Source organism: Panthera pardus, unplaced genomic scaffold (assembly GCF_024362965.1).
Source record: "Panthera pardus isolate Hobbes unplaced genomic scaffold, ASM2436296v1 HiC_scaffold_20, whole genome shotgun sequence".
In the NCBI taxonomy this organism is placed as follows: Eukaryota; Metazoa; Chordata; class Mammalia; order Carnivora; family Felidae; genus Panthera; species Panthera pardus.
The window spans coordinates 24304578-24329143 of NW_026526766.1; the positions used below are offsets into that span (position 1 = coordinate 24304578).

The window sequence follows — 24566 nt, forward strand, 5'->3', positions numbered from 1 at the left end:
GTTTGTGTTCAAGTTTCCAGTAACTTTATTTTGTGTGTATTTGAAAATACACTGAAATTAGCATGTAAGATTTGCCTCACCAGGTGTCTACAGCAAGCAGTGTGGGGAGATTCTTCTCTGAAGTAAGTAAAGTCCTTAAAACCAAAAAATTTAAAAAAAGAGAAAAAATAAAAAGCCTAGACACACACATATTATAGTCCTTAAAAATACAACTTTTGAGTTGAAGTGGACCATACATATTTTAGCTTGTATCAAAACTATCAGAGAAAGGCCTACGGAAAAGGGAATATAAGTATGAAGAAATATTGAGGCAGAACAGAATGACCAATATAGAGACACTTATGGAGATTTCTTTACAACCATTAATTTGATTACGATTATAATAAAAACTTACCATCCAGGAAAACTTTGTACAGTGATGGAAATGTTCTTGGTCTGACCTTTCCAAGATGGTGGCCATTAGCCACATGCGGCTATACTACTCATTGGAAATGCAGCTAATGTGCCTAGAACTGAATTTTTAATTTTTAATTTTAACAAATTTAAACAGGTTTCAAACAGCCACACATTGCTACTGGCTACCATGCTGGAGAGTGGGGGTCTAACACCATTACTGCTTTAACACATAATTTTTAGGAATACTTTGTATCTGTGAACTTTCTCTGGGAGAAACTAATAAGACTCTCAGTATAATGCAGACTTCCAGCTGCAATCAGTTTATTTACTAGAAACAATTCATGACTCACTCCATCCCCTACCCTAACCATTGCCCAGGTATCCAGGATGGGTGCCTTCTCATCCCTTCAGGGTAAGGCTGCAATGCCAGCTTCCGGAAGGAAGGGTACTTACCCTCGCCCAATGGAAGCTCCTCTTCCTGCTCACTGGGGGAAGGCAGCAGGGGCTGCAGGGGCTCCATGTTAATGATGAGCTGTTTGTTCAAAGAGTGGGAACTTCGGCTCTGAGTAATGTTGGCTCTGAAAACAGACACACGCCAGGGTGTTGGTTTCTGTTGCAAACACCAGACCCTCCATCTCAGTCAGCTACCAAGGTTGGGAACTGTCTCTGGACTCACACAATGGATTAGGCCAGTGGTAAAGGCAACATAACACTTAGGATGCACCAAACTTTTTAACCTTAAGGTCCTGACAAAATGTCCTTGTGTTCTAATGCAACACAGTGACTGAAAATGTACTTCCCCATATGTTACCAGATTTGGGCATGCAAGGTGACAGCATGGGCATTGATAAAGACATGGGAGGCAGGTGTCACTGAACTAGATATGCAGAAAAGTAAATGAAGGTGGGGACTTCTGGGTGGCTCAGTTGGTTCAGCATCTGAGTCTTGGTTTCAGCTCAGGTCATGATCTCACAGTTTTGTGGGTTCAAGCCCCACATTGGATTCTGCACTGACAGTGTGAAGCTTTCTTGGGATTCTCTCTCTCTCTCTCCCTCTCCATCTCCCTCACTTGTGCTGTCATTCTCAAAAATGAATAAATTTTAAAAATTTTTTAAAAAAGAAAAGCGAATGAAAGGCATGGCTCAAAGTAATTTAACAACCACCAAAAAAAACCAAAAATGAAGGCAGAACCCTGCCAGACAGACGGTACAGGAGTTCTACGGCTTTAAGCAACCTTGCTGTTGCTGGATGTCTAACATTTAATATCAGTGTTTAATACTCCCATTTGAATTCACACCCCTCTCATCAGCCAGGCACAGAAGCTCTTTTTTCATTTTGAAAGGAGCAGACATGCGTCATTGACTGCAATGGGCAGCAGATGGCAAAGAAAATGTACAAGTGTCTTGTCAAGACTACTGGCTGATAGCAGGAAGCCCGTCTACACTGCCTGCTGCAGGGAGACCAGCTGTCTTCCCTGTCATACAGGGAAATGGGGCATCTCTGGTGGGGCATCACCTTTCCCTCCTCATGTTTCCTCTCCAAACCAAAAGCCACCCATCTTCAAAGATGATATCAAATGTCTCCTACCTCTTGATGCCCCCTTGGATGGCTCTCACAACACATATTCATTCATATTCTCATTCTCTCTCTCTCTCTCTCTCCCACACACACACACTGTTCTCCCTTCTTTCACATCTCATGGCACTTGCCACTTCTGTCTCTCTGTAATTATTGGTGTGTACTAATCAGCCCCACCTTGACAAGTGCCTTAAGGTCAGAGACAGATCTAACCATCCTGGTGTGCCTTACAGCGCCTCCCGAGGCATCTTACTAAGGGCTGTTCACGTTGGAAACTGGTGTAAATTGAATGCAATCCTGGCTTGACATAAGCTGCCATTTCAGACTGGCATGGGTGTTCCCCGGCTGGTAAGGGGACTGCCTTATAACTCAGGCATTTCTATTTGGCACAGGACAGGAAAGGAGAAGAATCTAGCAGCATCTAGAGTAAAAAGCCCTCCACAGCTGTCACTGGCTGGAAAAATAAAATTATGAGGACTTACTTAACCATGGAGTCCTGTCCTTCATTATTTCACTCTACAATCACTTATTCTGCAGTTGATATATATGTAGTGGATGGTCTGCCGCATTCTGGTGAGCCATGGTCCTTGCCTTATGTAACTCACTCTTTAGAACTATGATTTTCAAACATTTTAACTGAGACCCACATTAAGAAATATAACTTAGGGGTGCCTGGTGGCTCAGTCAGTTGAGTGTCCGACTTGGGGTCAGGTCATGATCTCATGGTTTGTGAGCTCGAGCCCCACATTAGGCTTGCTGCTATCAGAGTAAGCCCGCTTCGGATCCTCTGTCCCTGTCTCTCTCTGCACCTCCCCCATTCATTTTCTCTCTCTCTCTCTCTCTCTAAAAAATGAGTAAACATTAAAAAAAGAAATATCTTTTATATCATTTTTCTGTACACACTCACAAAGAGACATACAGGTAAAGTGAGTGTTTCGTGCAACAATAGTAACTAACTCTTGTTACGTTTGATTCACTTTTTTTCCCCCATTCTATTTCATTTTCTTTAAAGTGCTGGTCTGTTTTCATTTCATGACTCATCAATGCGCTACAGCCACAGTTGGAAAAATATGTATCTCATGGACGAGACTGATGGCCAAGGATTCCCCGGGAACATTAAGGAGGGACACCTGACCCTGCGGTGGCTGAGGGGAGAGCCAGGAAGGACCTCCCAGGGGAAGAGATGCCTGCGGCACATCCCAGCAAGCATGGTGGGATTGACAGGGCAAGAAGTGAAAACAGGGATTCCTTGCAGGGAGAAGGAAAGAAGGAAAGAGTAACAAGGGATATTAAAATCTACCATGAGCAGTTCCATCTTTTATTGTGATGGGTCCTCAGATTTTGAGCTTTCATGGGATTTCCTCTGACCCTGTGGCCTTCAAAACTCTGATTCTGGCTCTGCGAAGCACCTATTGCCATGTTTGTGTGGACCATGAAGCTTTCTGACCTCAGAAAAGCCCATTCCCCATTGTTGCACAAACTCTGAATTGCTCTGCCCACCTCTGACCACCCACGCCGGCTGACTGGCAGCATTTCCATCCCCCAGAAATTACCACATATCATCAAGAAGGACCTGTAGCGAGTACAGAGGGCTCCACAGCAGCCCCCCTCCCAACATTCTTCAGTTGAAGTTGTAAAGCATCCTGCCACCTGCCCCCTACCAACACTGTAATGTCTGGGCAATTGCCTGGGACAGATTGAAGTCACTGAGAGTGACCTCACAGGTGTGAGCCTGTAGGGCACTGGCTGCTCAGGAGGATGCTGACTCAGGGCCCATACTCACAGGCTTCTGCTGCCAAACTGTAGTGGAGTCCTATGGCCAGGGTCAGGGGGGTTAGGGTCTGTCTGCTACAGTTGATTACAACCCTGAGACTCTCCAGTTCTATGATTCAGAGAGGAATACTGCCTCCGCGATAAGTGCAAAACTCAGATAAACCCAAAGGTGGGCACAACTAGAGGTCTCCCTAGAGCACAAAGAATCCAGGGCTCCAGACCATGGTGCTGGGCAGTAGGGCAGCTAGAGGGTTAGCTTAAGCAAAATTAGAATCAAAATGCATGTCTCCCACCCTTTGTTTCCCAACTCTTGTAGACTATGGGCTACCTTTTTCTACCTCTCTTCTTGCAACATTTTGGAAGGTGCCAACTGATCCTGGTTTCATTTAAAGCAAGAGCCCTAGGGGCACCTGGATGGCTCCAGTCAGTTAAGTGTCTGGCTTCAGCTCAGGTCATGTTCTCACAGTTCATGAGTTCGAGCTCCGCATCAGGCTCTGCGCTAACAGTGTGGTGCCTACTTGGGATTTTCTCTGTGCCCCTCCTCCACTTATTCTCTCTCTCTCTCTCTCTCAATTAATTAATTAATTAATTTAAAAGAAAATAAAGCAAGAGTCTGCCAGCATAGTTATACTAATAATGAATATAATACCAGAATTTGATGGCCCCTTTTATAGTTTACAGAACAGTTTTATTTATTTTTTTAACATTTATTTTTTGAGAGACAGAGTGAGACAGAGCACAAGTAGGGAACGGGCAGAGAGAGGGGGGGACACAGAATGTGAAGCAGGCTCTACGCTCTGAGCTGTCAGCACAGAGCCCGACACGGGGGCTCGAACTCATGGACCATGAGATCATGACCTGAGCCAAAGTTGGCCGCCCAACCAACTGAGCCACCAGGCACCCCTACAAAGCAGTTTTATACACTTTACCATACTTGTTTTCCTCAGTGTACCTGTAAGACAGGCAAGAAAAGTACCATATTCACAGATGAGGACACTGAGACCTGGTGAACTTATCGAACTTGACTAAAGACACTTAGACATGCAGACTCAGATGACCTGATCCCCAGTCGAGAGGTTCTGCTGTGCTCTGCACTGCCTTTCTGCACCTTCTGCATGATTTATCCTACAATGCCCCAGAGAGGACTCTGTTCACTACTGCTAATGTCCTGCTCTCTCGCTAAATGAGGTTCTGCTGTGTCGGGCAGTCTTCTAGAACATACGCCAATATCCCAGTCAGTTCCCACCCTACCCTCCCACTTGATCTCCTGATGCAACAGTTTCTCTGGCTAGAGTCTCCCCAAGCCAGCTAAGGGTCTGTACCATGTTTCCCATTCTCAGAATCCACCCGTCAACGGGTTCTGCAAAATGCCTGACCCCCTTTGCAGCCCACTCATGTGTGTACTTAGCACAGAACAGTTTTCCAATGAAACGATCACTAGGAATTCTATTGAGGTAGAAAGGTTTCTTTGGAAGCTGCAAGTATATTCTAAGATTGGCTTCAAAAACTGATGGCATAAACTCAAGCAACTAACATAAGGTTTGTGGAATCTTCCAGCAGTTCTTGTGGTGGAGGAAGTGGTGTTGGCCTGTCACCAAAACTCCATCTGAAAAAGCTTTAATGAGGACACATCTGTCAAATTCTAGCTGCCCATCTTTGGAGGAGAGACAAGAATAATAACATCACCAATTCATGTGTGTATGGCACTTTCTAATTTTTAAAGCACTTTATTTTAATGCCCATAACAAAGCCTAGATGTTGGGCAAAGTAATATTCTGAATCTCATTTTATAGATGAGTAAAGTGATGATCAGAGAAGTTAAGAGACTTACCCAAGACCACACAGCTTGTAAGCAATACAACCAAGATGAGATCCCGTTCATGACCCCTAGACAGGTGCTCATTTCAGGTCCAAATGCTGCCTCTATGTGTCCCCTGGTGGTGGCTACTATGCCCAGGTGGCTCACACTTCCTTCTGCCTCACTGGGCCCCTGACATGGATGGGTGATTCTCACCAAGTAATCAGCCCAGGAGAGCTTTGCTTGGGGATCTTACCATCAGCAAAGATCAGTGAGCTATCATGAGAGTTAGCTTTCTCTCTTTTTTTTTTTTTTTGAAAAAAACCAAAAAAATCCCAAGACAGTGTCCTCAGTCTGTCTCTGCTGCCTCTCTCTAAACACACACACATCAGCAAAAGGAGTAGTCCATGAACTTGTCATTCTTTGAAGAGTACAATCTCAGGTGTGAGGGAAGACAACCAAATGAAGGCTTACTGTCACCATTCTAACTAAAGGAGTGGGCATCTCTGAACACAGCCAGAGAAAGAATTCATTACTATACTCTCACTTTTGACAGCCACATCAAAGAAGCCAAAATAATTCAAAAATAATTGTTTAAGAGAAACAATTTCCTACCATGCAAATGGCTACTAGGAAGAAATGAGAAGTTGCTACTGAGAGTGGTATATCTCCATGGCTCCGATCACACTATTGCCTCCCAGGAGGCCAAGGTCCCCAGAGCAGCACCTTGGACAGATCTCAGGTCTCAGAAAATTGCAGGCATGCCATTGTCACCCCACACTCCTGGTTCATACATTCATTCAACAAATATGCGTTGACCTCTACTGTGAGCCAAGTGCTGTCTGTGTTAGGTGCTGGGTGATACGTAGATGACCAAAACAGACACAAGCCTTTTCCTCCCACATCTTGCTTTGTAACATTACTTTAAACAAATTCCTCCCTGTATTGTCAGAGATTCGAGAGACACTGCCAAAGCTGAGGACCAGAGATGGGTCCTGAGGATGTGAGCTCAACAGACTTTCACATACACATAAAAGGGGTCAGTGTAGGGGAAAGAAATAGCATGTAAACCAGTATCTCAAGGGCCTATAGGTCCTTGTTTGCAGTAACATCCTGGGGGATTTTAGAAGATTCCAGAAAAGGGAAACTATAAATTGACTGATGCTTCATTTCCATCTCCCCTGGTGGTTCAGTCCACTACAGGAAAAGATTCTCACTGTGGTCACTCTGCTCCCTTCACTCCTACATCCTGGCTATTCAAAGTGTGGTCCATGAACCAGCCACATGGCCATCACCTAGGACTCAATGGAAATGCCAGATTCATGAATGAGAATTTGACTTTAACAAGATCCATAGGTGATTCCTGTCAAAGTTAAGGCTTGAGAAGCCATGATGTAGGAATCCTTGATTTCCATAAGTAATGCAAACATCAACTGAAAAGAGAAATTTTTTTTTCAAATTATTTCTGATCTCATTAACCAGCTATATATGGTAACTATGGGATTCTTGGAAAGTCTTAAGTATTTGGAATATGTCTCTCTGAAAGTACCTTGTTAAAAACAGTTTCCTTCTTCGTGTTTGTGCTATCAAGAGAACTCCCCGGCATCAAGTATTTCTTCTTCTTCTTTTTTTTTTTTTAAGATCAAACACTCATACTTCAAGCTACAAGAACAAAACCCAAGCTGAGCCCCTGGGGTGGTTCTGCCTCCCAGCTTCTAAGAGAATGCCAGAGGTTTCTTGGGCAGAGGCGGGAGGGGGGGCAAATGCTACAAAGAAAATAATGTGGGCTTAGGTATGTCACAAAAAAAATTTATGACCTTAGATAAATCATTTAACTTCTCCAAGACTCAAGTTTCCTTGTCTATAAAATAGAAGCATCAAATTAGGTGATGCTTAAGGTCATTTCTGGCCCAAAGAATCTAGAAAAGTTCAAATAATACATTTTATCATTTCCTCTTTTTCACTTCTGCTTCACTGAGTAACCATAATTTGCAGTAGAAGAGGGAATATACAGACTATTTTAAAATAAATACAAATAAAAGACTAGTGTTGTCAATGGGTAGGCTGTAAGACTTGCACAGTTTTGTGCTAAGGTGCTCCCAGCCAAGGTGTCCCCGGCTTCCCTAGCCTGACAGCTTTCTCCTGCTTCTCAAAGCAGGGAAGACCACTTCTGCTGACATGCCCATGACAGCTTCCCACTGAGTCACCCAAACCAGGAATGAATCATTCTCTGCACACGTCTGCATGGGATCTTGTGCCAACTGTAGTTCTGCTCCCCTGCGTGGGAGAGAAGTGCTATCTGGAGGCCCGTGCCAGGCTGGCTCAGCCACACTTCCAAGAGACCAGCAACCCAGGGAATAAGGCAAGAGGCAGCCAGCTCACTGGGTCATGCTGGAAATAGAGGAGACTGGGCAAATCTGAGGATAATCCCTTATGCTCCTCCAAGCAGGCTCCTTGGAGCCTCCTCCAAGTCTGAAGAGGGGGAAGGAACAGGTGCCAACCAGTATGTAGGAATCTCCTGAAAAACATAACCTAGGATGACCTTGCCTTCAAAATGGGGAGTGTCGTGGTGAAAATGTCCAGCTTTATGTATTTAGCATGTTTGAGGCTTCGTGTGCAATGGTTCGTGTACCATGGTGGTATGAAGTCCAACATGACCAAGAGAATATTTAATTCCTAAGGATCGGAGATATTACCACATCAATGAAGATGCATACCCTTGAACTGCTAATCACTAAGTTCCTCATTTCTGTGAGTGACCTTTGGGGGTAAGGAGCCCTAGGAGAGATGAGCACCCTTGCCTTCCTCATGTGAAATAGCCTAGAAGTTGGGCCAATGGGGACTGGCCGTGTCTGGTGAACAGAGGCAGGAACAGAGAGCAGCTCTAAGAGGACAGGTCGGCAGACTCAGCCAGGAGGTGACAGTGCTGTGCCTCACACACACCGGTCATGTTTGCTCTGGGCCCAATCAAGCCGACGACTCCCCACAGAGCAAGGAACTCAGAACAGCGTCAAGCTGTACCCACACTGTGGGCCTGTCAAGTCTGCCCCCAAGAGGCTGCCAGGATGATGAGGGTATTGTGCCTGGAACAAGATGTGCCCAACAGGACACCGGCACAGGCAGCTGGTACCCTTATGCCCTTTCCTCTTATAGAGGAATTGGCAAAGCAAGCTTTGAAATCCTTTTGTCCATCCCAGAAGCCTCTCAGAGCCCTGAGGGCCACCCACTCACCTGTGCACCTCCGGAGGCTCCCTCTGGATTTTGGAGCTGGCCTCCACCACCTCTTTGGCAACTTTACCACTGCAAAAGACAAACACAATGTCTGTGCACAGACACTCAGAGCAGAAGGGGAGGGGTGTGCACATGTGTTTGTTTTTTTTAACTTCCCAACAGTCGGATCCACTCTAGAAATCCATGCTTTTTTTTTCCCTCTACAAGAGAAGTTACTATGGAATTTGAGGGGGCCCCATGAGTGTAAGACATGAGTAGAGTGTAAAGGGAGAACCAAAACAGGGGGATAAGTCAAAGCGCCCTGATTTACAAGCAAAATATTCAAAAAGTAAATGGCTGGGACGCCTGGGTGGCTCAGTCGGTTAAGCGTCCGACTTCGGCTCAGGTCATGATCTCGCGGTCCGTGGGTTTGAGCCCCGCGTCGAGCTCTGTGCTGACAACTCAGAGCCTGGAGCCTCTTTCAGATTCTGTGTCTCCCTCTTTCTCTGACCCTCCCCTGTTCATGCTCTCTCTCTGTCTCAAAAATAAATAAATGTTTAAAAAATTAAAAAAAAAAAAAAAAGTAAATGGCTGCTTCCTCCCCAACCCATCACCAATATGGAACTATGGGTACCCACCTATATCGAAATCTACTTCCTTTGAAAAATATCTTGCTGCTTGACACAGTCTTGATCTGACTGGATTTCGCATACCTTTGAAAAGAAGTGAAACAGAAGTGGTAGTGATATTGGCAAATCCAAGTGAGACATGCTATAAAGTGCGGTACTTGGGTATTTTGGACTATAAGAAATGCATGCTGTTGGATGATTCAGCACGTGCACACAGGCACACACACCTGAAAGAGAAGTTCCACCAAAAGACAGTTACTTTCACTATGGGTATTGTACTCTGTTATCTCTCTTCATTCTTTCTAAATGCTAGTGATGGCCCATATATGGTTTCATAATCCATTATTGGATCATGACCTGCAGACCGGACCAGGTAATACTGATGAGCCAAAGGGCAGGGCTAGGTGGGTGATGGGGATTAAGGAGGGCACTTGTTGGGAGGAGCACTGGGTGTTGTATGTAAGTGATGAATCACTGAATTCTACCCTGAAACCAATATTGCACGTATGTGAACTAAAATTTAAATTAAAAAAAAAAAAAAAGGAGGGGATTCTTTCCCAATTTCCAGTGGAAAGATATGGAGAAGACGCATTATGTCTCATGGTGTCAAGTTCCCGGTTGCCAGGGCACTTTCTTGCCTGTGCCTGAACCAAAGCTACAACAGAAAACAGCTTCCCAGTGATACAGGTCACTCGCCATGTCACAAAGAACCCACCTACTGTGTACTGCCTGAAAGACGACCCAAGGGCCTATGTCACCGTGGAAATGGTCACTGGCTTGAATATTCTCCGGTTAAGTCACCATGACCCAGTGCCCTTTAAAAGAACCCAGGCTGGTAGATGACTAAGATACACGCGGAACAAGAAGCCCAGCCAAGCACTGATTCAGCAGCTCTGAGAACACCGTAAACACACGTGTAAACACGAACAAAACCACAGCATTCTGGAAAACGATGAGAACATGGGCTGCCCGGAGGCCACACACAGGGCACTAAATTGCCATGACAGCTAAACTGCCTCTCCATCAATCACTTTAAGCCTCATGCAACTAAACCCAAATTAGAAAGAATGGTCTGCAAGAGTTCAGGACCACTTAAAACACTGAGAGTCACAAAATCTTACTAGAAAAACCACACAGAACAATATGCTGTATAGAATTGTTCTATATATAGAACAATATATAGAATATATTGAATATGTTATATATAGATATACATAAATAGAATATGCTGAATATATATAGAATATATAGATATAGATCTATCTATATCTATATCTATCTATCTATATCTATCTATATCTATCTATCTATCTATAATATGCTGAGCAAAGACCTGCACATAGCCAGGGCTGTGGTTAGAAGTCTCCCCATGCAGGCAGTGATCCCCACCCCCGGGCATCTTGAAGCCTTCATTCATCTGTTCAGCAATTATTAACCAAATGACTAGCCTGCTCCACACACCCTACGCTTAGAAAAGATACATGATCTCTGCATTCAGCTGTACGGTCTAGAAGGGAAATGGATATTAATCTAGAAACGAGGCACATAAGCGAATAACTGTAAAGTACAAGCGGTGGTGGGGCCATGAAGGAAATGATGCAATGAGAGCACAGGATGGAGAGATTAATCCAGTCTGGGGGCAGGGGTTGGAGCTGAGATCCAGGGGTGGGAAGGTATTAACCAGGCAAGTGGTGGGCAGTGTTCTGGGTGGAAGGCTCAGCAGGCACAAAGCCCTGAGCCTGAGCACTGAAGAACTAAAAAGATTTGATGTGCATTTCCCCTGTTGTCATTATTACTGTTATTATAAACCCACTCCCACATACATATATTTTTTCCCCTAATTTAGCAGGACCTGACCTTAAGCTGTCGTCATTAAGGATTTTGGCCTTCCTCCTCAGGACAATGGAAAGCCATAGTAACACTTTTACAAAGGAGCCCTTTCTCCCTTCCATCTCTGCCAACAGCCTGAGCCAATAGGGAAGGGTGCTGGGGACAAATGAGGAGCAGAGATGGGAGGGGAAGGGGTGAAATCCTGGGGAGGGCGATTCCACGTCAAGGCAGGGCCTGGAGAAGACCGTGTGGGAGCCCTGAGGAGCATATGAGACCCACACCGGGGAGCTCCCCACACCCGGGACAGGCAGTGTGGGCTGCTGGCCACAGCTGGGCTCTAGGGGGATACAAATCCCCAGCAACTGTGCTGACATGGGACAGAGTCCCACGGCACCCTCCTCCCCCTGTGAGGACATGCCTGCTCCTGCTCCGGACATACCTGCCCCCGCCACACACACACACACACACACACACACACACACAGCCCCGAGGAGCTGTGAGCCTGACACATTACCTACAGGAGCCTAAGAAAAGGCTTCATGTCTTTCTCCCCATTTTCTCTACAGGGTGTTGCTCCCCCAGCCTCAGAGGCAGGGGGGTCGAGAAACTTTTAAAGACGCTTCTGCTTTTAGAATGTTTCTTATTGTTGTTCTAGGTTCTAAGGATCCTTGGGGCAAGGCAGTCGGCTAAGAAGGTTAAGAACCTTAAATGGAGTTTTTAACCCCTGAAACTAAGGAAACATCATGTCCACTATACTTCAAAAAAACATTAATTAACGGGGCACCTTGGTAGCTCAGTCAGTTGAGCACCTGAGTCTTGATTTTGGGGCCCAAGTCAGGATGCCAGGGTCATGGGATGGAGTCCCCCATCGGGTTCCACACTGAGCATGGAGCCCGCTTAAGATTCTCTCTCTCCTTCTGCCCCTCTCCCCTTCTCACACGCTCTCACTCACAAAAAAATAAATAAAACATTAAGAAAGAAAAAGCTTTGGGGCGCCTGGGTGGTTCAGTTGGTTAAGCCTCCGACTTCGGCTCAGGTCATGATCTCACAGTTTGTGAGTTCAAGCCCCGCGTCAGGCTCTGCGCTGACAGTTCGGAGCCTGGAGCCTGCTTTGGATTCTGTGTCTCCCCCTCTCCCTCTGCCCTTCCCCTGCCTGTGCGCGCTCTCTCTCTCTCTCTCTTAAAAATAAACATTTTTAAAAAAAGGAAAGAGGAACGCAGCTCTGTGCCCAGTTTCTAGAAGATACCAGAAGCTCAAAGGGGTGTGGCAAGCCCAGCAGTTCCAGGGAGCCTCTCGTGGGGAGGGGGAGGGGTGGCTCTGCTTTTCACTGGTTCGGCCTCAGCTGCTCTTGCAGGCCCTAGGAGGAGGCCGCTGCTGTCTCACGCCAGAGCAGCCTCTTGGTGGGAGGCCTCAGAGCTACTCCGCATCCACACAAACCCTCAAGAGAAACAGGTCAGAAGACACATTTCACAGAGAAAGTGAAGAGCTGCCTGCTCAGGATGTGAGGAGTGAAACCGGTGTGGGCTGCTTTCTGGCGGCTGACTGCCCTGGATGAGGATTTGTTGTCATTTCCTTTGCTCAGAGACACTCTCCTGAGAGGTTTACTGCCAATTCCCCACCCTCCCAAATGTGCGGGCAGACTCCCACTCATGTTTGGGTTGAGATCTCTTCTTTTTAAATGTTTATTTTTGAGAGAGCACAAGTGAGGGAGGGAGGGAGGGAGGGAGTGGCAGAGAGAGGGGGACAGAGAATCAGAAGCAGGCTCTTTGCTGACGGCAGTGAGCCCGATGTGGGGCTTGAACTCAAGAACCTCAAGATCACGACCTGAGCCGAAGCTGGACGTTCACCCGACTGGAGGGAGATGGTCAGGGGGAAAGAAAGGTGGCTGGGTTACACGACAGGTCTCCAGGTGTTCCCAGCAGCATCTGGAATAGGGGTCAAAACCCCGTGGCTCAGGCTCCATCCCTAGAGATTCTCATTCAGCAGGTCTGAATTTTTTATCACACTCCCCGTCATTCCAAGGCAGTACGCCTGCACCTAAGAACCCTGACCCCCCACATTCTCCTTGAATGACCCAAAAGATGGCGTTTTACCTGGAAGAGCAGAGGCCCAAGGCTCCTACCTGCTTTTGCAGCTTTTCCAAGCCTCAATTTGTCCATGAATTTTTTAAGGGGCAGGGGGAGGGTATTACAATGCTTAATTCATAGTGTTCTCAGGAGCGTTAAGCAAGATCAAATGATTTGAAAGCTCCTGATCATTATGTAATAGTTTCCCTCCCTCCCTAATATCACTCTCAAACCTCTCCATTGCCTTCTCACTATTGAACCATGAGAGCCAATCCTCTGAACCATGCAGATTCTGGGGAACTATTTCAAACACCCCGAAAGCATAAGAGAACCTTCGTGCTCTAACTAGCAGACACGTTCCGGTGCTCAGTTCACCAGGCTCTCACATCCACAATGAACCCGGAGCAAAAGTCTGCCCACTGAAGGCAATGAATGCACAAAGGCTAAACCGTAATTCTGTCTCCTCCAGCCTTCTTTCCTGTCTGCCCTCTCCCTCCTGCCATCTGCAGCTCCCCCATCAAAATCTCAGCAGAGAAGCTACAGAAGACTGTTCTCAGACATCTGACCTCACAGAGAAACCCGGACAGTCCCCAGTTTACCAACACCTGGCCTGACAACTATGTATCCACATGGTGGCCTAGTCACAGCTCCCCACTACCACCACCCCAGAACTGAAGCCACTGTACCCAGAGATCCCTTCCTACCACATGAGGGGGTTCTGCCCAGTCCTGACATAGAAGCTGTGCTTTCAATGGAGTACCTGGGGTGCCTGGGTGGCTCAGTTGGTTGAGCGTCAGGCTCTTGATTTCAGCTTAGGCCATGATCTCACCGTTTGTGAGTTCGAGCCCCACATTGGGCTCTGCACTGATACTGCGAAGCCTGCTTGGGATTCTCTCTCTCCCTCTCTGTGCCCCTCCCCTGCATGCACTCTCTCTCTAAAAATACGTAAATAAAGCTGAAAAAAAGACTTTCACAAGTGAAATAAATAAACGGGGTACCACGAGATGTGTGAGACGTGCCATGCATGCAGACAGCACCTGGAATGCACGAAGTGCTCACTAAGTGTTAGGATCATGTGACACACAGCACAGCCCTGCAGAAGAACACCTCCCCTCGCCCCCCCTCTGACTCCTCCCCTGGTGCCTGCTCCTATAGGTGCTGGGGAGACACTGGGTGGTGCTCCGAGACGTCACCTGTAGAATCAACAATACAATTTCCCATTTTATCATGGTTTACAGCTTTTGGAGTAACTACAGGCATAACAATACATGGTTATTATTGAGTACCTACTATGGGTCATGCACCATCCAAAGTATCTCAAACATTGATTTGGTTATTCCTCATAGCTTTCTCCTAAGAGGAAGCAATCTACCTTTTTATGGGAGGAAACTGAGGCACAGAGGGGTTAACTCATTGAATGATGGTAACATGATAGAAGCTGGAGAGACCGGGTTGCAAATCCAGGTCTGTATTTTTTAAAATAATGCATCAGCCATGCAGGTTCTCAGGCTTCAGGGAGCATCAGATTCACCCGGCAGGCTTCTCAAAACACAAGTTTCTGATTCAGTAAGTCTGGGGTGCAGCCCAAGAATCTGCATTTCCGGCAAGTTCCCAGGCAATGCTGATGCTGGTCTAAAGACCCTACTTTGAGAATCACTGGATTAGAGCATTTAACCCTCAACTGCACATTAGCACTGCCTGGGAAAGATTTAGTTCTACTAATATCTAGATCCCTCATCCCAGATTCTGATTTTTTAAAATAACTTTATTGAGATATAATCCACATACCATAAAATTCACCCTTTTAGATCATATACTTCAGTGGTCTTTAATATAATTCACAAAATTAAGAAAAATAAAATATTTTCATCACCCCAGAAGGAACCAGCCTCCCATTACTTGCCCTCATCTTCTCCACTCCCAGTCCTAGGCAATCACTAATCTACTTTCCGTCTGTAAGGATTTGCCTATTCTTGACATTTCATACCGATAGCATCATACAATGTGTGGCCTTTTATGTCTGGCTTCTTTCCACTTAGCTTCATGTTTTCTTTCTTTTTTTATTTATTTTTGAGAGAGAGAGAGAGAGAGCACGCTAGCAGGGGAGGGGCAGAGAGAGAGAGGGAGACAGACTCCCAAGCAGGCTCTGCACTGCCAACATAGAGCCCGACACAGGGCTCCAACTCATGAATTGTGAGATCATGACCTGAGCCAAAACCAAGAATCAGACACTTAACCGACTGAGCCCCCCAGGTGCCCAAGCTTCATGTTTTCCAGGTCCATCCGTGCTGTGGCACGTAGCACTACTTTCCTCTGGATGGCTGAACAATATTCCATTGCATGGATATTCCTCTTTCTTTTATCTGTTCAGCAATTGATGGGCATTGTAGCTATTATGAATAATGATATGAACATTTGCGTCCGTGTTTTTGTGAGAACCCGGATTCTGGTTTAATTGGATTTGGGGGTGGGTCCACAGCTTGGTAGTTTTTAAAAGCTTCCCCAGGTGGTTCTAATGTGCAGTCAGTTCTGAGAACCACTGGATTAGAACCTTATTACTCAAAGTGTGGTCCACGGGCCTGCAGCACAACCTCACCAGGGAGCTGATTAGAAACATGGACTCTTGGGGCACCTGGGTGGCTCAGTCAGTTGAGCATCTGACTCTTGGTTTCGGCTCAGGTTATGATCCCAGAGTCCTGGGATCCAGCCCCGTGTCAGGCTCTGTACTAAGCAGAGCCTGCTGAAGATTCTCCCTCCCTCCCTCCCTCCCTCTCTCTCTCTCTCTCTCTCTCTCTTCCTTTGCCCCTCTCCCCCACTTATGCTCTTTTTCACTCTAAAAAAAGAAATATGGACTCTGATGCCCCACCCCAATCTAGCAAATCACAATCCACATTCTGACAGGATTTCCGGGTAATTCACATGCTTACAGAAGTGTGAGAGGCCCTCATGCAGGGAGCTGTCTGGGCCCTTACCCACCAAATGTAATGCCGTTTCTCTGACAAAATATGTACCAAATTCTGGGAAAGAAATTTGTCAGGGACTGCCTTTAGCCCCTGCAAACAATCCCGTACAAAGTTGAGGGTGAAGAGTGTCATTTGAGCCTCTACAGTGTCCCCAGGGCATGGCATAAAGCAGATGTGACAGATTCATTGACTGGAACTCCTCAGCCCCGAGCCCTTCAGCGCATCCCGTGTGCGCTCGGGGAACCAGCACCGCAGGAGCGGCGGCACCTAGAAAACACACGGCAGAAAGGAAGCTCAAATGGTGGCTGTCAGTGTTGGGGATCCCCTGGGGTTTGGAGCAGGAGGGAAAAGCAGAGTTTCTGCACTGGGCTCCATTCCCAGGCAGCAGATCTCAGAGCCAGGGCTCTCAAACCTGATGGGTGGCTGTGGGCCAGCTGACAACTAGCAACACATTCATGTCTTAAAAGCACACTAGGGAATTCCTAGGCATCAGTCACCCGCCTCCCTCCCTGTTCCCAGGGCAGGGGAAGCAGGAAAGGAGGGAGCAAACCACCCCCAACCCAGGAAACGAAATCAGGGCCTTGCTTTGCCAGCAGAGACCGTTACAATGCAGTGCCAAGTGGACAGAGCTAGAAGCAGGTGCCCACCCCTGAGCTTAAGAGATTTAGAACCCTTCAGAGTCAAAGGGCCTGGGCTCTTGAACCAACAGGTGCTCAAAAATCTTTCGTCATCAGTGAAGGGGGAAGTAGTCGTGGTCACTGCTGCGACTACCACCCATGGATGGTCAGTGTGCCTGGTACGACTAAGCACTGCCCGGCAGGTATCACCGATCACATTTTAAACGAAAAACAAAGTCGGGGCTCAGGGTTTAAGTGCTTTGTTCCAGGCCACACTGCTAGTAAGTGACAGATCAAGACTCAAAGCCAAGCCTTTCACTTCCAAAGCCCATGCTCGTTAACACTCAACCACACTGAGGCAAACGAGTCTCGCCCGAATCCCTGTCCCCTCCATTGTACAGATGAGAAGGCGGAAGCCAGACCTGTCTGAGGTCACGCCACGCAGCTGTGTCAGAACAGGTGATATCTTTCCTTCTCCTTGAAGAACAAGGATGGTTATGGAACAATGAAGGAACAAAGGGTTCTGACAGAACTCAGATAAGTACAAGTATGAGGGATCAGATGTCCTCATGAGGGAGATGGGGATAGCCTGACCTAACAAAGTGCAGGTGCAAGGACTCCATCACCTCTGGAAGGTCCCCAACACATGATGGTTTGATTTATAGTATTTTTTTTTTCAACATTTTTTAATTTATTTTTGGGACAGAGAGAGACAGAGCATGAACGGGGGAGGGGCAGAGAGAGAGGGAGACACAGAATCGGAAACAGGCTCCAGGCTCCGAGCCATCAGCCCAGAGCCTGATGCGGGGCTCGAACTCACGGACCGCGAGATCGTGACCTGGCTGAAGTCGGACGCTTAACCGACTGCGCCACAGTATTTTTTTTAACGTTTATTTATTTTTGAGACAGAGAGAGACAGAGCATGAATGGGGGAGGGGCAGAGAGAGGGGGAGACACAGAATCAGAAGCAGGCTCCAGGCTCTGAGCCATCAGCCCAGAGCCCGACGTGGGGCTCGAACTCACGGACCGCGAGATCGTGACCTGAGCTGAAGTCGGACGCTTAAGCGACTGAGCCACCCAAGCGCCCCGATTTATAGTATTTTTAACGTAGGATGAGTTTATCAGGGTGTAGCCCCATCATAAGTCAAGGAAGATCTGTAAGGTGCCACTCGTCCTGCCCACTGAAGCCTCTGGGTCTTTGGAAACATCCACAGAAGATGGGGAGAGGTTCCTCTGATGTGCCTGGTCGTCCCATATAATGATAGGATTACCACACTGACCTCTTCCCTCGCTGCCAGCTAATGAGCACACCCTAAAATGTGCAAAACAAACCCCCCAGTTGGCAGGGTTTTTCTCCTTCTTCCCCCTCTTTTCAATTCTGTTTTTGTCTTTATTTGACTCCATCCATCAGCAGACTCCCTCACACATGATAGAACAATATGTATGCAAAAGAAGCAATTAATGGCCTAAGTTGTTCTTTGCTAGAGATCCTAGAATTTCAATAAGGATCTTCAAAGCTGTGCTAAACCCCTCCCAAGAAGGGCTTACTGAGGTGCCTCTAAAAGGTCTATCTATGGAGTGTTTCCCTTTCCTACTCTCTCCCCCTACACTGTGTGTGGCCAGCAGCCATCAAACTCTCCTCTGCTGCCTCTCTCACAATGGCTGAGCCCTCTGTTCCCGCCCCATCATCTCCTCCCAGTCTCCTTCATCCACCCTCCACTCCAGCCTTGTGTAACTTCTCCTCCACAGTGTCTTCCACTTTCCTGCTTTGGTCTCTTACTCAGAATGTCCTTTCACCACCTTGCTCCCCCAGCAGCCAGACTCGCCCCTCTTTCGGGGTCCCCTCCAGCATTTTATTTGTACTTCCTTCTTGGTCTCTATCACAAAATACAAATCTCCTGAGGATAGGAATCAGGCCTTATCAATTGATCCAGGAAACATTTTTTTAATACACTGGATCTTTAGCAGATACAAAGATAAATAGAACCTAGTTCCTCCCTTCAGAGAGATCTGATCTAGTACAGATACGTACATAAAAATCTACAATAAAATAGGTCATGATGCATCTTGTCTTGCTTTGTCTCAAAACTCCCATCTACCAACTCCCTCAATCATGAGAAAAGATTCGTTCAGACTAACTAAATGTCTTCAAATTATCCCTTGACAGGAACCAGATGATTTTATTAAAGGAGGAACAGAAGAGTCCCAAAAGCTTAGGCTCCAAAAATAGTTTGTCAGTTTCTCAAAATGTTCTGCATAGTTACCCAGTGATCCGAAAACTCCACTTCTAGGCATGAACCTGAAAGAACTGTCCATAGAAAAGCTTTTATATGGATATTCCTAGCAGCATTATTCATAATACAAGAGCGAACAACCCAAATGTCCATCAACTGATGAGTGGATAAACAAAATGTGATCTATCCAAACAATGGAGTATTTAGGCATAGAAAGATATGAAGTAGTGATAAATGCTACAACATGGATGAACCTTGAAAACACTACCTTAAGTGAAAGAAGCCAGGCACCAGAGGCCACATAGCTTCTGATTCTGTTTATATAAATGTCCAGAATGGGTGAATCCATAAGCACAGAAAGTAAACCAGCAGTTGCCAAGGTCTAGGGAGAGCGGGGAAATGGGGAGTGACTGTTAACGGATGCAAGGTTTCTTTCAGGGCTGGGGAGGGCGGGGGGCAGTGGTGGGGATGATAAAAATGTTCTGGAATTAGCGGTGATGGTTGTGTGACTTTGTGAATTATACTAAAAATCACTAAATATATACTTTAAAAGAGTGAATTTTGTGGTACATGATCTCAATTTTTAAAATAATTTAAATCAACAACAAAATATGTGCAGGCCTCAACTAGAGACAGAGCCTCAAACACTCTGCCTCTTCCTCTCCAGCTGTCATGCGCACAGACAGACTTGGACATGCTGATTTCAGAGGCCATCAGATATCCTTATATACCAGTTCCCAAATACCACAAGAGACCCACTGATGCTTTGAGGTGAAGATGGTTGTGGGAAGGTCTTGATACATGTTCTCATTCACAGTATTGTGTAGTTAATCTCATCCAAGGGCTTTCAATACTATGCCTCTGAAACGATCTGCCTGGGACAGAGGGGTCTCCCAGGATACAGGACTGTCAACTAGTCACCCAAGCTCCTGGGAAGTAGTGAGCAATGGGTGAAAGGTCTCCAGTCCCCAGTCCCAACTCTGGTCCCTGCCAACAACCACAGCTTCTCTATTTTTACCTGTTTTTCTCTAAAGCCTACTAGGGTTTGTCTACACATCTGCTTGAGGAAAAGAGCTCTGTGGATAAAAAAGGATTTGAAAAAGATTGCCCAAGCCATCATTCTGATCCTTGTCAGCCAAAGCCCAGGAGGTCCAGAAACTTAGCATCTTCAGAGACAGGTGTCTAAAGCGGGCGGCAGAATTCAGGGTTGGGGGCTGACAGAGCAAAATGTCACCTGAATGAGCTCCAGGGGCCAGCAGTGCTGATACCCTGTGCAGGGCTGGCCCGGCTCTTGCCTGCATCCATCACCACCATTCTTCCAATGAGCAAATGTGTCTCGAAGAGGAGAATCTGGAACTCGGTGGAAAGATCTCAGATTTGAAGCTCTTTTGAAACCTGAGAGCTTTATGGGTGGTTTCTGAAGTCCTGTCCAGTACTGACTTTCCATGATCCTAGGCTCCAACAGCATTCTACCCACAAACATTTGGCTCTCATCTCTGTATGCTGAAGGCTTCTTATTACGAACACCTGTGACTCTGCCAAAGCTTTCCTTCTCTGGTTGTGCGAGCACATTCAGCCCACATTCAGAGTAAGTCAGAGAGTATTAACTCTGCCCTCTGAAGTGGCCTTCCACCAAAATGAATGGGTAATTGGTAGACAAACAGCCCGGGTCCTTTGCTGGTCAGTGGGAGAACTCGGAGGGATGTTCTACAGCATGATAGAGTTCCTCAGAGGTGCTGACTGAGCACAGCTACCCTCAGGAGTGACCTGCTCAACAATATGCCCTACAGTGTTTGCTGTCCCATCTCTCTTCCCCAATCCCCTACTGGTATGTCCAGAAACCACATCCTAAAGAAACTACTTGAACTCAACTCTTCTCAAGGTCTGCTTCTGAGGGAGGCACCCAACCAAAAACAGATTCTGTGACATGTTGAATGGAAATAACAATGCTAAAAACAAACAAGCAGCCCACAGCAATTCTATGGGCATCACCCAAAGTGGAGCTCAGGCTTGGTTGGGCCAACAGTGGTTAGGAGTCAGCCTGCACAATGCATTAAACTTATAATTCCCTTTAATATAATAAAAAGGACTGAATTAAAAGAAATGATTATGCAGCTATTTGAAAAACATAAATGGTTCCATGGATGCTTTTAAAACCTGTGATTCAATGAATAAAAGCTACTCACTTATAAAAGGCCTGGTTCTCCACCCCACACTTCCAAAGATGTTTGCAGGCAGCTGGTGTTGAAGTATGGAATGCCAACATGGCTTTTTTCTAATAAAAAAGACAAAACAAGACAACAACAGGCATGTTAAACATAGTTTATGTTTTTCATGTTGCATCCCACCACCTACTAAACAAATTAAAAGTAATTTATGCATTACTATGGTCTTAAAAGTGTTGTTGGGGCACCTGGGTGGCTCAGTTGGTTGAGCATCCAACTCTTGATTTCGGCTCAGGTCATGATCCCAGGGTTATGGGATCAAGCCCCATGTCAGGCTCTATGCTGAGCACAGAGCCTGTTTAGGATTCTTTCTCTCTCTCCTTCTGCCCCTTCCTACTCCTGCTTGCATGCACTTTCTCTTTCTTTAAAACAAAAAAATAAATAAATAAAAGTGTTTTTGAAATGGTGTCTCCCCTTCCCTCACCCTTTGGGGACATCACGAATCTATCTGGGCCCTGTTTCTAACAAAAACAACAGCCTCACAACCCTTATCAACACTCCAGGAATCACTCACCTCTCGGTCAGACTTGGATTCCTTTAAAAACTTATTTGCCATCCTTGAATAACCAGTGCTTGTACTGAAAACTAGGGTCAAGAAAATCTGCAGACTTCCAGACCCAGCTCTGAGGCTCAAAGTTTCTGTAATGGCCTCCTCTCAAATGTGTTCCCTGATGAACCCAACCTACATCTGGTAACTTCTTTATTTGAAGACTCCTGGGGAGTATGGACTCTATTCATGAAACTGTAGACAGCAGTCATTGATTAGCCAGCTTTGGAAGTATTCTTTGCTTGTTTCATAAATCTATATTTTGGCAGATTACAGAGGTAGGAGGTGGTTCCATTTTATTTTATTTTAATTTTAAATTCCAATTAGTTAACATAGAGTGTAATATTAGTTTCAGGAGGAGGCTCAATTTTCTATTTCTCAAAGTCTATCCAAGGATATTTTTTTACACAGCAGTATATGGTCCAGCATTGCTCACTGACTTTGGTCTTTAAATGTGTAAACCCACTATCTGTTTACCTCTCAGATGTTCAGCATAGAGCTTCCATTAGCATCATTAAATTTCAAAGCGGTGGTGTCCTGGGGCTACAACACTAAAGGCACATTTTATGCCTGTGTCTCGCTCACACACATGCACACACGCACACACAACTACAGGTAATTCAAAAGCAGTATCTGACCTCCTTCTGGGTGCCAATCACATAAAATGTCTTCCCTTCAAACTTCAATTTGCAGACATCTGGCCTAAGAAAAGAAAATCTCTTTGGGTGAGATGCAAACAAAACAAAACAAAACAAAACAAAACAAAAAAAAAAACAAAAAAACAAAAAAAAAAAACCCTGGCAGCTAACCAAGGTACCTGGGTTTCCCAGAGGAATCTGGCTGACTCACAAATACCAAGCAGACTGCAATGAAACAAGATATTATCTTATCATCAGTGAAGGCCTAATGAGCACCAAAAAGCCCCCAAGTGAATTATACAGCAATTTTCTTCCCAAGAGAGGATCCGGAGGCAGCTCAGAATTATTTATTCCATTTTTTACAGTCAAGCTGCCTCTTTCTTCCAAGGAGCTCTGGGGGTTTCGTGAACATTAACGACCAAAACAATATTAACTGGCCAGCCCACTTTGCAAGGTAGGAAGAATGTGATCATTTCAGGTTCGGGTAATGAAACGACACGGACTCACAGTATCTGTCTCTCTCACCCTTTCATATCCATCAAGGAACACACACGACATTGCAAAATTTTCATTTCTGCTCTCTCTGTTCATGAAAGAATAGTTTTATTAGAGATTTAGATGTTCAAAATTGTGAGGACAACTTGACACATTGTACTCAGAAGAGTGATGTCTGGTTTTATCTTAAGGAGCCGCTCAATTAAAATCTGCCTGAAACAGGGACCCTAGGTCACCTCCTTGGTGAGAAGATATATGTAAAGAGAAGAGACAATTCTATTTCTATTCCTTTGATCTAATTCCTAGGAGACTGATATGTGCCCCTGTGCTTTTCCTGGGGGAAAAAGAACAGTGTGGTCACATTAAGCGGTTCAAACTTAGGAGAGCATTTGCAAGAGTGACAGAGTTCAATGGATGTTAAAAAAACAAAACAAAACAAAACTAGGATTAACGTAGGAATCAAATTTGTTTTAGAAACATGTCCACAGCTGTTCCAAACACACGTGCCTAACTAGAGGCTGGAAAGGGGTGGGGGAGACATCAAACACCCCACCATGAACTCCAAGATGTAGAACCCAGAAACAAATGGTCCGGGGATTGTCCATCTCAATTCTTCTGTGGACCCAGGAAGAAACAGAAGCCCAAAGGGCAGAGACTTGCAATTAATCTGCCCTGGACACCTGTCAGGTTCTCCCCTACCTACTTCAGAGCTCAAGCCATTCAGAAACCTGACGATCCAGCATCCGTCAGGACCCCCACGTCTCTTGTGGTCCTAGGGTAGGATTGGAGAATTCCCCAAATTTTCCATGCTTCCCAAAGTCAGTAGGAATTCCTAGGGAGCTTATTCTGGAATGGCCTGAAGGGTGATTAATAAATACCCTTCTTTACAACGTGCGGAAAACACAGAGAAGAAAACTATTCACCCCACCATGCTACCCATACACAAAATGTCACAGTTCATGAATCGCACCACTCATGACACTGTTGCATCTGATTCTCCTCCATCTCCCCTCCTCCCTGGAAGGCAGCCAGAAATAACTGACTCCCACCTTACGGATGAGTACACAGAGATTCAGAAAAGCCAAGAGGTTTATTACAGGTAAGTTTTGAGAACGCTCAGTGTGGAAAAAGAGAACAAGTGGGCACGGAGGGGAGCTGAAAGTAGGAACTGAACAAAAGGCAATGATAAAGAGGTCAAGGAAGAGATTGGTGAAATTGGGGATCTCAGAAAGAGAGGGCTGGTCATAAGGAAGAGAAAGTGGTGCAGGAGCGGAGTGGACATTAACTGGCTAAAGCTAACCCAGCAGAGAAGGTTTGAAAAGGTGGGGGGGTGCCAGGAGGACAGTGCACAAAGAGAGGGTGTTGATATGATAAACGGGTGCTAGAAGGAATCCTGAAGGTAACAGAACCTGGAAACCAAGGTTCAGGTAAGTATAAGAGCATTTCCAGCCCAAGACTGAAGATGGATGCCCACTGACCCGTCAAGAACAACTTCAGACCACAGGGGTGAGCCCACCGCCCAGTGAGACAGGATGGGGATGACAAACCTCTCAAGGGCCATCAGGGA

General features: G+C 45.9%; 1 protein-coding gene across 2 annotated transcripts in view; it reads right to left on the reverse strand.

The window, feature by feature from the left end:
* The window catches only part of FRMD3 (FERM domain containing 3), a 310724-nt gene that overhangs the window by 63948 nt on the left and 222210 nt on the right, over positions 1 to 24566 (reverse strand). For both annotated transcript variants that reach the window (XM_019423562.2, XM_019423561.2), the window contains exons 9-13: positions 22505 to 22568; positions 21281 to 21369; positions 9394 to 9468; positions 8777 to 8845; positions 850 to 974 (exon numbers count right to left, since the gene is read on the reverse strand). In XM_019423562.2, coding sequence (XP_019279107.1) covers positions 850 to 974; positions 8777 to 8845; positions 9394 to 9468; positions 21281 to 21369; positions 22505 to 22568 — 422 coding nt within the window. The remainder of the gene's footprint in view (positions 1 to 849; positions 975 to 8776; positions 8846 to 9393; positions 9469 to 21280; positions 21370 to 22504; positions 22569 to 24566) is intronic.